We start from the raw sequence: 15,067 nt of genomic DNA, 5'->3' as shown, positions 1-15,067 counted from the left end.
TACGTAACTCTCTCGATTTAAATTATTTTTTTGTAAAAAATATATCAAATCAAAGAGAGTTTTATAAGAATTCTAACTAGATCTCAATTGCATATGTTCCGACGACGTTCGAGTGGTGAAATTTGATAATTTTTATTTCAGTTTTCGTAAACATTGATAGACAGATTTTTATCAGTAAATGCATCAAGCAATCTCAATATAATGCATGCACAATATCAATAAAACTGTGTTGATATTTTCTGGTATTTGTGTTGAGATTTTCATGTCACTGTGTTGATATTTGTAATGCACTATGTTGATATAAAAAACCACGAAAATTATAATATGTTAACTAAATGACGATCTTACCCCTTTGTCTATATTTTATCTACTATTTATTGAAATTTGTGAGATTTAATCTCATCCGTTCATTTTAAAATCTAAGGGTGTAAATTAGGTCTTAATTTTGGATTATAATGCTATAAGTAATATAAGAGGAGCTTACTAGGGGAGTACTATGGTGCCACCATAGATAGAGTAACACCATATATGTACCACCAATAGTCCGTTAGATCTCATTTATGGACGCCTAGGATTAAATTTCGTGAACAGAACACGGATTGCAGTCTAATGCATTAGAAATTGTTGGCGTGGTAAACTGCAATATTATTGTGGCAAGACTGCAATATTCAATGAATAACACTGCAATCTAGTAATGCAAAAATTAGAGATTTCCTATTTTACTTCCCCACGTTTTTAATTGATTCAGCATAATTAAAATTTGTTGCCACATGGCAGCTTGATAAGCACACGATTTCAGACCCAACAGCCTAAAATGGTAGTATGGTGTCACACTAAAGAGTGCTGTCATTTTAATACATCCCCTACTATATACTAAACGGAATGCAACTTAATTAATAAAAGGTTTGTGTATGCTTGATCTTTATAAATAGGTAGTTTACGTTTAAAATTAATTGAAGATATCATTTATTAGATTTAAATGTGATGCATGAGCTCATGGTAACTCATAAATCAATTGATGCCCTACATAAATTTTGTATAATAACCGAATCTACATTTAATTTAAATCAGAACCAGGTAAGAGGTATAGCTATAAATACACGATGCATAAACTTACTCAAAACATCACACTAGTCAATAGAATCCTCTAAGAAAACATTTAATCTAGTAATGTCTTCCAATAAAATTTGTTATCACGCAATTCTTTGTGTATTTTTGCAACAACATGTTATCATGTAACATTATCGTTGTCTTATAGTGAGGAAAGCATGTCTATAAAACATGAGAAATGGATGACTCAACATGGATTCTCCTATGAGAATGAAAAAGTGAAGCAAACAAGGTTTCAAATATTTAAAGATAATGTGCAGCATATTGAAAGGCATAATCAAGAAGGAAATCACACGTACAAGCTTGGGATAAACAAATTTGCAGATCTAACAAATGAAGAGTTCTTGGCTAAGTATGCAAGAAGTTGCATGCCATCATTCAAGGTACGATTATCAAATCAATCAACTTATGAATACAAAGATATGAAAGATGTACCACCTAGTCTTGACTGGAGAGATCACAATGCCGTCACAGCTGTAGGGGATCAAGGAAGTTGTGGTTAGCTCTTTCACTCTACGACCTATTTTCTATAGCATCATAGCAATATATTTTAATGCATATTAGGATAATTATGAGAACTCATGAATGCATTTACAAGCTATCCGATCAGGTAGGCTAATTCAATTATCAGAGAAACGTATTTTGGACTGCAACTACTACCACGAAGACTGCAATGGCGGAAGAATGGATCATGCTGTCGAATTTGTTAGGAAAAATGGGGGTCTTTCATCTGATATTGATTATCCTTACACTGGAAATCAAGGAGCATGTGCCAATAACAAACCATCATCTCTTTCCTCAGTGATCACTGGATTTAGTTGTATTCCTAATTATAATGAGGCAGCATTGTTAGCAGCAGTAGCTAACCAACCTGTCTCGGTTAATATTGACCTAAAAGTCTTACATTTTTATCAGTCTGGAATTTTGACAGGAGAGTGTGGAACTAATTTAGATCATGTAGTTACAATAGTTGGTTATGGAGTAGATGAAAATGGAGTTGAGTTACGGTTGAAAATTTTGTGGATTATAGTTTTATCTTTATATATTGATTTTATAATTAAATACAAGTATAATATATTAATATTAATAGAATGTTAGATCTATTTACTAAACTTAAATACGGAGTAAGAAAATACTAAAATAATTAGATAGTAGTAGTAGTTTAAGAATGAAACCTGAGAATGAGAATAAAATTTATAAATATAGGCTTTCTCCAAATTAATGTTCTTGTCCTAATTAGCGGCGACTCAAATCGTTAGAATATCTTTATCACTCATAAATTAAGACCAAACTATATATTTCCCATACATCCAACATAACTATGGTGGCTGCAAACAACGGAGGCCCCGAGTTTGCCACCGGGGCCTTTGCGGCCAGTGGCGAAGCCACATTAGGGCCAGGGGGGCCCATGGTCCCCCACCAATTTTAGTAACTTCAGTATATTATTTATTCATAATAACCAGAAATGCATAGTACCGTTGTAGTTCAGATGGCTGGGCCTTGCATCTTCCTTTGCCACACAACTTTTAAATATAGTATGTATTTCTAGTTTCTATTGATCATCCTCTAATTATTTCACTCTCACTATCCATCTTTGTCGCACCCCTATTGCTTATGTCATAGTTGTTTCTAGCGATAACGATATTGAAAATACTTCTAACGGTAAACAATAATTTGGGCCTCCCAGCAATAAATTTCTGGCTTCGCCACTGTTTGCGGCCCAAGTGATCTCACAAGGCGTGGTTCATTGTATTCACCACCACCTTGATCATGGCTGCAGCCGAAGCCACCTACATGTTCAGTCTGTACTCTCCCGATCAAGACATTTCTGGGATACGGCCAGACAACCCTCAACGTCCTCTCCTCAACGGCCAGACATGCCTTCTTTCTTTTGCAGGTTGTCAATCCATTTACAAAATATCCTTTACATGATTTAATATGTTCATGAATCCAATGCTATTCCACAGTTGTGTTCAAATTTCTTTGGATTTTTATTTTTTTTACTAAGGATGTGAAGAAATAATAAAACTGACCACGAACACGTATGCACTAACTTTGGCTCCGGTAGCAATGAGTCTCGAAGAATTGATACCATCCACAAATGCCCAATCCCATATGTATTCGCTCATCATAAGGACGTAACTGGTGATATCCACCTTGCTGGTTGGCCTTAGCATCCCGTTCTTTGGTAAGTTTTGTCGTCAACGAGTCGTTGCAAGTGCTTTGTGCACTCATTAATTCTACTCCTCCACTGTGATGCAGGTCTGGTGAGTGCATTGATAGGATCCTTTCTCACGATGCTAGTTGTAAGTTCCTCTAAACCACCACTTCTCTAGCTGTTGCAACACTTGCTCGTTTCTATGGCTCACGAGTTCTGTTGTGTGCAGACGTTGATTCTTCCTTGTGCTTGCTATTTGAGCATCCTAAGAGGCAACCTGAGCTTACTCCAGGTACACTTAGTTTACCATATCAAGAAAGGCATTTGCTTCAATATCAAGACTTGACCATCTCTCTTTCTCTGCAGAGGGCGATGTGTTTTTCGGTGATTGGAATAGGCGTTGTGGCGTCTGCGATTGGAAGCTATTCAGCTATGTCGAAAATCATCGACAGGCTCAAAGGATGATGGTGGTGAGGGCAATTTGTACCATCAGTTTCATTTAAATTTTGATTGCACAAGTATCATTCTTTATTTCATTGTATACACAACATTTTTGTTGCTGGGAAGAACTTATTTAATACCTCTCATTCTAGTTATATGTATTGTTTATCTAATTAATTCACTCATTCTATAAAATCAACTGAGATTGCAACTGTGTTATGTTTACAGTTAGCCTATTATATAGTAACAGATTGGTTGATGAGAAAGGGGAGAAGAAGAGAGAAAAGGGACAAGAGATTTTGATAATATCTATTTTCTTATTAGAATCCAATGGGAGATTACAGATTCTAATACCCTATGCGGTTCGAATCTTGCGATCCGGGAAAGAACCGACAAAGAAAACCCGGAAAGGAGCTTATAATCACGCTCGACTCATTACATTAACAAAACACAATCTAGGAAGCGTCTCAGAATGCCAGCAGTCCCTTTGGGAGATGGCCAGTTCGCGTGGGCTCGAGACAGGCTTTTGTGTGCCTGCTGGGCTCGATGCAGGAGGCGTGCGTCGAGGAGGATGGGCTTGGAGTCATGAGCGACGACGTTCCCAGTTCACTCTCACCACGACTCCTTGTTGTTCTTGCCATCTTCGCAAGGATAAATCGAATTGTAGTGCACTTCAGCCCGAAAGCTCAGCAAGACAGCTGCATTTTACACAAAAATACCAAGTTTTCTGTTTAGTACATAATGTTCATTTCATGCTTCTTGTGATCTATATCAGCATAAGAGGAAAACAGAACATCAAACAATACAAACAAACTTACTTTTGTCTGATTTCTCAACTTTTGGAAGAATCTCAATGTAGCATGTATCTTTGTATGAAGTAACCACAAAGATCTTTACGCCATACTGCAACGAAGCAACAGATATGAATAGATGAACGAAACATAAAAGAGAGACGGGATGATAAGAGAGCGTACGCAATCAGCAGCGGCCTGCAACGTGACATTATCTCCCCATTCCCCATTTCTGCTCATTTTTTTCAAGTAGTCTCCATAAGCCATGGAGACAAAACTGGCATATAGCTCGGGCTGCGACTTCAGCTGATGGACTATTTCTTCTCTTACAACGTCGTGATAGTCTGATGTCCCGTATATCTGATCAGACAGCGAGCGGAACTGCAGAAAGAAACACATGTAATTAAGCCACGAACTAGGAAGTTCGAGTAATACAAAAGCATATAAAGAGACAACTCAAAATCTCAAAAAACATCGAACGAACCTGACAGTTACCGTCTCCCATAATCTTGTGTTCGACTAGCTCATATAGCTCCAACCTGTCGAAAAACACGTTTCACATGAAAAAATCGATTTTTCATTTAAACCAAAAACTTAATAATCAAGAAAATATTAAGATTTAAAAAAAAAGGAAGCGAGTAGTAATACCTATTGAGAAGTCTTTCATGATCCGATGATGCAACTTCTTCATTGATTTTAGGAACGTGCTGCAACGGCAATGAAAACGATATCAAGAAAACAATAAGACATAAAAATGCTACAATACACAATGCAAGAAAACGTTATTTCTTGATCATAATTATTGAGGAAAAAAAATGTTACGTAGTCATAGGCGGAAGCATCATTAGCCGGTATCTCGGCATCATAGGAGGAAGCACCTTTCGCCGGTATCTTGGCGTCGTAGGCGGAAGCTCCGTTTGCCAGTATTGCAGCGTAAGAAGGGCGGTGAAGCATTGTCATGATAAGCAAAGTTGAACTAACTAACTGTATTTCTGATTATTTGATGAATAAAAGTGTGACGTTTGTAGTTGTGAGAGGGTCTATTTATAAGTAACGAATGGAAGTCTCTTAATTAAGGAAAATAATCTAGTTTCTTGTTTTTAATTTGTTTTTTTAACCTAAGAGAAAAGTGATAAGAATAGTGTAAATAAGGAAAGTATTGCAAGATTCTTATATATTTATTTTTTAATCTAACAGATAGCAACAAAGATATCAAGTTTAGTTTTGCCGTTAATATCATACTAATGAATTAGTAATTTCTATGAATAAACAGATTTTATGGAAATTTAAATGAGGAGCATTGGATATTTTTGTTATAATCTATCTGAGTATTTTGTTTACAATGGTATGAGATTTTATTGATTATCCGGATATTAAGGCTTCGTTAGTTCGTTTTGTTACTATATATGATATTGAGGTTTTGAGATTGAAAAGAAGCGTCTAATTTAAAATTCAATACTGTTTTGATACAGAAAAAATATTTGGATTAGAATTGAATGACAAATCGTCTCAATTCTACCATTTGAAATTTAGATAAATAGACAATAAAGAATTTCAAATAGTTGTTACATTGCAACTTGACACACTGTATACATATAGGCTATAGCGCACCCACACAACACACATTGTACGCATGTGCACACATATATAAGGAATGGAAAGTAAAAGATAATTATAAAAAGAATAAGTTCACGACAAGAAAGATAAAAAACTATATAGAAAATCACGTTGATTTAGTAGTCCCAAGTAGGATAAAAAATGCACGGAAGTTGGTTGGATGTGGTGATTGACCTGTCATGGGAAATACTAACAAACAAAATTTAAAGTTTGTGATATTTTAGACCAATTTTAAAGTTCGTGAAAAATATCAAAATTGGACAAAAGTTCATGGACTTAAAGACCAATATCCCTTTTAAGTAAGATTAATGCATTGGATATGTTATTAGTGTTATTTTTTGTATAATAATAAGTCATACTCCTTTTACAATGGGGAAGTTCGATTTTAAACATTACTAGAATAGAAAAAAAAATGTGAATGGGATTTTAATATTCCCTTTTTTCATGACAAAAGTATATTGTAAAATTAAAAAATTTAAAAGCGACAATATATTCGAGCATTTTCTACATGAAATAATTGTTATAGAGTCGTAATACTATATATTGAATCGATACTATTGAATTTAAATTTTAGAAATATCATCACTAACGATTATACACTGTTATAAAATATCAAAAATCTATATTCACCATGTCCGAACATGTTTTATTTCCAAACCATGTCACCTAAGAACTGAAGCGCGGGTACACCGAGAGGTGCTCGGATCGTCGTCAGGCTTGAGAGCTCTGGATCACTCTCGATCATGGTGAGAGCCCGCGTTTGAGCCTGAAGTATAAATTAGATATTCGTATGAGGCAACTGGAACTTCCAATTCACATCAAAATTTATTCTTCGTCGAGACAAGTTTTTGGTTCAAGAAAGAGGAGACGATTATGTTATACCTTCCTCTTCATTGCACAGAACTTGCAGTCAGAGGCAGAAGGGGGAAGAACTTGGCTAACGACTAGTCTCTTGACAGGAACGCTTTCTTTCTTTAACGATGATGACTCATTGATTGCCATCACCTGAAACGTACGAATTTTGATTACGAACATGAAAAGCATCAAATCTTCATTATATCTGAAGTAAATTTTTCTGAAAAATGGAGAGAACTAACTATCAGTCTAACATGACATTACCGTAGGAATTGTTACGATTACAAACTCTGTAGAGTTCGTGTCACGGAAAAGCTCCCTCACTTTTATCATTCGCTGCCTTAGTTTCTCCAACTTTTCGGCCTACAAGAAAACAAATGAAGTTAGGAACACTATCTTCCCGATTTTCTTCTTGCCCAAACACAGATTTTATGGCTGAAGTAGCCGACGAAATCTTCTGTCTTAACTGCAAAAGGTATTTTCAAGTAAATGTGAGGATTGAATATCTTTGAATAACTTTTGCGAATAGATACCTACTTTAGGGTTCCATCTTCAAATTTTACCTTCAATATCTTCCCGATTGATGCGTCTAAGAAGTCCAGCAATGACAAAAGTCGCAGAGTATGGCCCTGCAGAAGCAGCTCATTGCTCATCAGCACAGCCAAACTTAAAGAATCTAGCTAAATGAAAAGAAGCCGTAGTTTCCCCACAGTGGGGGCTGTATCGAATATTATCCGCGTGAACATGTTGTATTCTTGTGATTCGAGAAATTGAATAACCTGGCAAATATTCTAGAAGTCAGCAATGGAGCCTATAACATGGAAGCAATGTTTACCTGGTCCGCGATTAACCCCAGCCCCATTCCATCCATGAAATCTTTGACACCACTCCCACCATTGCTCTTGCTGGCACTTCGAAACTCTTCCCTTGCTTGTTCGGGGTATATCTGTAATGTATGACCATTATTCGCAAACTTTACAGCAAGTGATGCAGCACAGCTAGTCTTTCCGACTCCCCCCTTCCCACCGAGCATGTAATACTTGCGTTGTGTTCCCGACACCATTTCATCGAAGCCAGCTACTGATTCTGTTGGAACACTGACTGAATTCACTGCCAAATGAGATTGCCCAATATCATCATTGTTGTTAGCCAACCAAAGAAGTCATTTTTATGCAATTTCGCAAACACAACTAAGGCATCTCAAAATCTAGGCTAAAATAAATTCAATATTATATAGTAGTAGTACTAATTAATGTGTGGGTTTCAACACTCTATTAGTCTATTATACGAGATCTTGCACATATTTCTCATCTATTCATTTGGGGAATTGGGGGACGAAGCATTTACTTCAACTTTAAAAAAAAACAAAGCTTTAAAATTTAGTAGCCACAAAATTGAATGTTGCTGTTCCTCAAATTTTAATTTATCATGATAACCATGCTCATAATCGTATGCGTAATTAAATTCTAAGCCGCATGCCTATTTATTAATGCTCCCATCGAAGCAAGAGGAATTTAGCATCAACACTAATTCCAATTTAATATGTATGAACTTACCGTTAAACTATGATTTCAAAACAGGAGTTACATAAAATTTTCTCCTTCCTAACTATCGATATCCCATAACTAATTAATAATAACAACAAATATATTATTTGAGAATGTAGTGTTGCATAATTGAGTTTGAATGAATTTGATGTTGGAAAAAAAGCATTTGGAGTGAATTTGGAAAAAAAAGGTTCTCTAAGGGGAACCTTTTTGGCATTCTATAATAAGGAAAACGTTAGTATGATTGTTATGTTTAAACACATCAATTAAATTGTCATTTAAAAAAGCAGCAGTCACATTAACATTTTTTAGAGTATCTTTTGTGCCATATTGTCTTGTAACTCAGTGGCTTCAAGCCATTCTATAAAATTGGAGACCTGACACGAAACCTAGCACAATGTCATTGGCGTGTTTAAACACGCCATCGTAATTGGTGTTTTTAAACACGCCAACAACAATATTGATTTTTTATCATTTTTAAAAAGGAAAACAAAAGATCCCTTTCATGGAATCTATTATCCAAAGTTACCCCAAATTCAAATTTTGGTGGTGGTGTCAACTAGTACTAGTTGTGTGGATAGAAGCAAAACCAAATCTCACATTTCAAAGCAAACCTTTGCAATCTATCTATGAACCAACTCAAACTCTCATTACCTTCTCTCTCTCTCTGCACTCAACTTAGTTTTCTGCAATTTCCAAAGCCTAGGCCATATGCTCATTACTCCTTCGTTCCCTAATTTGCCCCTGTTCCACACCCTCTTCTATTCCCAATGGACCATTCCTTTAGGGGCATTTCCGTCATTCCATGCATGCTCAGCCGCTACACTCCATGTTTTCAGAGATGTTTCTGCACCAAAAACTATACGCATGCAACTATCTTGTGTGTGTGTTTTTCCCCCTTGTTTGACTATTCGTTTATCTCTTTTTTTTGTATCTATATATACACATATATGCACGCATATATGTGTATATATAGTTTGACTATTCGTCCATTCCATGCACTAAATCACATTCTCTCCATCAAGATCTCTCTTTCCTTTTCCTCTTCATAATAATGGAGGGTGTAGATCAAAATCTTGGAAATGTAGGGTCGAGATGGAATCCAACAAAGGAGCAGATTGACATGCTGGATGGCTTATACAGACAGGGTTTGAGAACTCCAACTGCTGAGCAGATTCATCAAATCAGTGCAAGGCTAGGAGATTATGGCCACATCGAGGGCAAAAACGTCTTTTACTGGTTCCAGAATCACAAGGCTAGGCAAAGGCAGAAGCAGAAGCAGAATCAAAAGCGGGAGACTTTTGCTTTCTACAATCGCTGTCTTCATTCACCTTCTCCTCTTTACCACAATGGTAATGCATTTTTACACCACTACTATATGTGTGTTTGTGTGTCATGTCTCTTCATATTCTGCTTGGGAAAATTCAGAAAAAGAATGGATTTTTACCCACCATCTCAATCTTTATGATTGCTGTTCAGGAAAAAGATTGGATTTTTACCTAACATCTTCATCACAATTGCTAAATTAGTGATTGATGGTTATGTGGATTTTCATTTTTTATCCTAACTATGTAACTCATTTCCAAAAAATACTTCATTTATTTCAATGTGAATTATTGCCAAAGCATTTCCATTTTCCAAAAAAAAAAAAATACTTCATATTCTGTGTCCTTTTATTTGTGAACATTTTCTCAATTTATTACACTATGGATGTGATCCAAATTTGCTACTACTACATTTTTGCAGTGGTTTGCAGCCCATGTTACATTCCTCCACAAAAGAATGATCCAGTGTTCTACCACAATCAGCACAAGGTACAACCCCCTACAGCGTCTGGTGATTTCAAGAGGTGTACACAGACCACTTATTCATGCCACCTCACACTAACTGATCAAAGGCATGATTCTCAATCAACGGAGCATCTAAGCCATGATCAAGAAACACTTGATTTGTTCCCAATCCACCCCACTGGAATCTTGAAGCCAAGAAGTGATAATGAGCATAAAGAATTCAAGAACCCTAGTTTTTGTGATGATAGTTCATCATTAATGCTATCAATTTCTGCTTATGATCGTCCCTTTTTTGATTTCTTTGGTGAGAATTGAATTGCTTGTGTTGGTTGGTTGTTATAGAATTTGACTATAAAAATGTGATCTTTTTAAAAGAGTCACTGAATTCTAGTGCTTTTTCAGGTATGACTGACAGAATCTGTTGATTTGTGGGTTAAATTATCATTTTGTAATCAAGATCTTTGAGGCTTTTGAAGTTTTGTACTTTGGGATGTTGAGTATACTGACACAAGACATTTCATATCTCTTTTGGCCATGGACAAAAATGTTGTTTGTGTTCCACTGAGATAGAGGGTATCTACTCACTTTAATTTTCATTATTAATTTCTTATCAATAGAGAGAGTACCATGCTGAATTTAATTTTTGTCACTATAATTCTTGAATAAAAGTAATTAAATATAAATACCAATTTTCTCAATTAGCCCCCAATTAAAATTTGTACTACTAATTAATTAATAAGCAGAATGAAATTGTAATCTCTATCATTAATGGGCCTTGATATTGTATGACTAATTCGGGCTAACTGGGCTTTAGCATTTGACCATAGCCCCAACTTAATGAAATTGTAAAGGAATAACAGGGGAGCATATTTTTCTGAATTTGAATATCAAAAAATTGATATTGTTATCCTAAATATGGTATTTTTTTATTTCAATTAATAGATATACGATACATCTGTAGTAAATTAAGTTGATATCTAAAATTTTTAAAAAATTCAGACAATTTAAAGTATTTAAGAATCAACTAGCGATCTCTTGGAAGAATTCTTTCTGGTAAATAATTACAATCAAATTGTTTAATCTGAAAGAAATAGAAATGGCAGCTTTACGTTGTAGGGATTTGAGCATATCAACCAAAAGCTGCATTTTTTAATTTCATCCATGGAAAAACCTTGGTCTAGGGAGAGAGATGGAGGAGGGATTGTTGTTGGTGGGAGAGAGGGGAAGAAGATGGAAGGAAATAGGGGAAGAGGTGAAGAGGTTGGGATATATAGCTGCGCCAACGGTGGCCGTCACTCTTATCATTCTACTTGCTCGAGATTGTCTCATTGATTATGGTCGGCCATTTAGGGGAACTCGCTCTTTCCAGCGCCGCCATAGCCATTTCTCTTGCTGGGATCACTGGCTTCAGTTTTCTTGTATGTACATTTCTTATCCCTCTCTCTGTTACTTCTTTTTGTTAACTTATTTCTGAATATTTGGTTTGGATTCAAAAAATCATCAAAGATTGAATTTAATTGTGCTTGGATGCTGTGCCTGCCATTGTGGAAATCTTGAACATGCAGCTTAGTATATTCCTATTTATATTAGCTGAGTTGGTTGAAAGGGGAAGTTGGTAGTTTGAGCAGACTTAGTTCATTTGTTTCTCACTTGCTGTAGCAAAAATTTTTGCAAATCATTCAAATAGGTGTATGTCTTGCTTGTTTGTTGTTATAAAGAGAGAGTTGATTGGTTGCTTCCCCTCATTGGTTATGTTTGGACTGCATTTTGTTGATAATTTCATGTTTTTGGCTGCCACTTAGTTGTGATTAAGACTCAATTAGGGCTTCCAGAAAGTTGCATACTTATCATTTGATTGGTGATAGGGAATGAGTCGTGTGAGTGAATGTTTCCGTGACTCACACTTGCTGTCTTCAGTTTGCTGAAGTGATTTGAGTGATTACTTATCTAAGTATGGTTACTCAAATTTAATAAGGGCTATGAGATGTTGTGCTTTATAATCTCGTAGATTGGCACACAACGGTATGATTTGGTGGCTTTTATCTGCTCACTTTTGGTGTATGACAAGTTCTTTCAATTCATATGCAGTTCAAACCAAGATTTGTAACTTATGCTCCTATTTGAGCTTGCAAGACAGTGATTGAATAGATATGTTTGACCCATTTTAAGTCCAATCGCGTCGTCTATGAAAAACATTCCTGAGCTTTCACCCATTGCCTGATTGCAAACAACTCATGTTCTTATTGATCAGATTATCTATTTGTTGCAATTAATATGAATTGATTAAAGCTGATTGATTGTTTCTGATCTGTTGTGGAACAGTTGGGTATGGCCAGTGCATTAGAAACGATTAGTGGACATACAAAAAACTCGGGACTCAGACTTATACTGCTTTCTTTTCTCTGATAATCGTGTGCGTTCCTGTCTCCATCTTGTGGATTTACGTCGAGGACTTACTCAAGTATGTCGGCCAAGACCCTCAGATTTCTAGCGAAGCAGGAAGATTTTTAATGTGGTTTATCCCTGCACTCTTTGGCTCCACATTCTTCAACTACTATCAGATGCAGAGCTTGATTTTCCCCAGGCTCGTTAGCTCCTGCTTCCACATACCACTGTGTTGGGCACTGGTTTTCAAGTCAGGATTAGAGGTGCAGTTGCCATGGATATCTCGATGTGGTTGAACGTAGCCATGCTAGGTTTATTCATGAAGTACTCCCCTGACTGCAACAAAACTCGCACCCCAAACTTGCGATCATCACGGCTTGCATGAACTGGGAGAAACAGGTTGCCGTTTCTACTTCATCTTCGTCTTCGTTGTTGTTGTCGCCGTAGTTGTTGTTTATGAGAATGGATTTGGACTATGCAGGTAGCAAAGGTGAGGGAGAGGCTATGTGAAGAGGAGGAGTCTTTGTTTGGTGATAGGGCTCATGAAACAATCAAATTCAAAATTTCGTAGTTTGGAGATATTCTTGTCTGCTTACTTTTTTTTGGTAACGACTTATAATTAGTTTGTTTGTTTGTCTGAAATATATATGTGGAAATAAATTTAATAAACAATTAAATAATTCGATTCATCATCTAGCTTAATCTAAACACATCGTGAGGTAATCGACTTATGAGAATCATGAATAATACACTCTAGCCATGGCTTATCCAAGAATTTTGTTTAAGGGGTGCTATAAACTATACCTAACTCTAATTATTCGGAACTTTAAAATTAAACTAATAATCTTTGTTTTGGTCTTTATTTTGTTCTCTTACTTTACTATTTAAATTTTTATTTGAAGGTTCTTAAATTTGTAAGTTATACTCCCTTTGTCATAACAAAATGACACGTTTTCCTATTTAGTAGTACGTATTAAATAAGATGAAAAATTTTTAAATTTTTAAAAATAATAAAGTACTCCCTCTGTCCTATTCAAGATGATCACTTTTCATTTTTTTTGTCCCAATCAAGATGATCACTATTCAATTTTGAAAATAAGATCCTCTCACCTCATTAAAATATCAAACTATCTTTTTCTTCTCTACTTTATTCCAGCTAACAACTCTTCGTAAAATCTCGTGCCACTAAAGAATATACTCATGTAGTCATCTTGAGTTGGACGGAGGGAGTAACATTTTCTTTCAATTAATATACAAAACCTTTTTTTATTTTCTCTACTTGAAATGTTCAACTTTTTTTTGTTTCTCAATTTAATACTCTCATCCATATTTTTTCTTTCCAATTGAATACACTAGCCAACAACTTCTAAAATCGTGTGTTCGTTAAGAAATGTGTTATATAAGTTATATTAGTTGGAACGGAGGGGGTTTAAAAAAACTTGCGCATTACACGAAAATTAAAATATATATTAGAAGATTTTAAAAAAATAAAAACGCACTTCATTCATATAACCTTTTTATCCCATTTATCCAATTAAACCAACGGCGCCCAAACTTATGAGCCCAACTAAAACGGGGTTTAACCTTTTTGGCCCAACTCATTCTTCTATCATTATATACTGCCTTCACTAATTTTCCAATGTTGAATATGATTTGCATCCCAAAATATATATATTATATAAAAGTGAAATTCATATTTCATTAATATTTTCCTAACTTTTTTTTCTTCATACGTAGTATTTCTTAAAATTTATGTCAAATCAACTATAGATAATATTTGGTGGACAAGAGAAGTAAATGTGATACGTCCGATCAATATGAAATATGAGCAATTTTTTTTAAGGTTTCGAAAATATTATAAATAGAAAAAACACAAAAAAATATATGGCCACAAATTAAAGCTGATCTAGTGACTTTGGACGCACTAGCTATTCATTCTCATAATATTTCCCATTGTTCAACCATTCACATACACTGTTTGATGACGAATCAATTGCATACAAAACTGATGATTCTCCTTGATTTCAGTTATTTTGTTTTTTATGTTTTATTTTTTGTATGATTGATAATACATCATGATTCTCATTACAATTCACATAATTAATTATGCGGCCAATAAATGTACTAGGATGTCAATTAACATAATTAATTATAATATTTGCAAATATTATAATGAAGATTGATTTCCACAAATCACAACATCACATCTTTGCATTAAGTGATTTGATATTTGATTATGCACCCAATAAATGTGCTAGGATATCAAATATTAGCATGTAATTAATTATAATATTTGCAAATATTATAATGAAGATTGATTTCCACAAATCACAACATCACATCTTTGCATTAAGTGATTTGATATTTGATTAT

The 15,067-nt window shown here is 35.1% G+C and overlaps 3 protein-coding genes and 1 pseudogene across 3 annotated transcripts; 2 read left to right on the top strand and 2 right to left on the bottom strand.

The window, feature by feature from the left end:
- The first annotated feature begins 1,292 nt into the window (after positions 1–1,292).
- LOC121779206 (cysteine protease XCP1-like) lies at positions 1,293–2,062 on the top strand. Its single transcript, XM_042176527.1, has 3 exons — positions 1,293–1,608; positions 1,721–1,989; positions 2,042–2,062. Exons 1-3 carry the CDS (start codon positions 1,293–1,295, stop codon positions 2,060–2,062), a joined length of 606 nt encoding a protein of 201 aa, XP_042032461.1.
- An 871-nt stretch (positions 2,063–2,933) lies between these two features.
- Positions 2,934–3,733, top strand: LOC121779205 (annotated as a pseudogene).
- A 297-nt stretch (positions 3,734–4,030) lies between these two features.
- On the bottom strand, positions 4,031–5,491 carry LOC121779462 (OVARIAN TUMOR DOMAIN-containing deubiquitinating enzyme 9-like). The gene is made up of 6 exons (XM_042176789.1): positions 5,323–5,491; positions 5,149–5,207; positions 4,985–5,039; positions 4,684–4,881; positions 4,528–4,612; positions 4,031–4,407 (listed from the first exon to the last, which is right to left on the bottom strand). Exons 1-6 carry the CDS (start codon positions 5,458–5,460, stop codon positions 4,322–4,324), a joined length of 621 nt encoding a protein of 206 aa, XP_042032723.1. The 5' UTR covers positions 5,461–5,491; the 3' UTR covers positions 4,031–4,321.
- A 1,272-nt stretch (positions 5,492–6,763) lies between these two features.
- On the bottom strand, positions 6,764–12,523 carry LOC121779203 (ATPase GET3B-like). Its single transcript, XM_042176526.1, is given in 9 exon segments — positions 6,764–6,883; positions 7,000–7,122; positions 7,237–7,326; positions 7,364–7,438; positions 7,536–7,601; positions 7,683–7,777; positions 7,780–8,082; positions 12,328–12,379; positions 12,440–12,523. Coding segments are annotated over 9 exon segments (1,008 nt in total).
- Between the last annotated feature and the right edge of the window lie 2,544 nt (positions 12,524–15,067).

The sequence above is a fragment of the Salvia splendens genome, chromosome 19 (assembly GCF_004379255.2).
Source record: "Salvia splendens isolate huo1 chromosome 19, SspV2, whole genome shotgun sequence".
Taxonomy (NCBI): Eukaryota; Viridiplantae; Streptophyta; class Magnoliopsida; order Lamiales; family Lamiaceae; genus Salvia; species Salvia splendens.
This window is presented reverse-complemented; position numbering and strand designations above follow the sequence as displayed.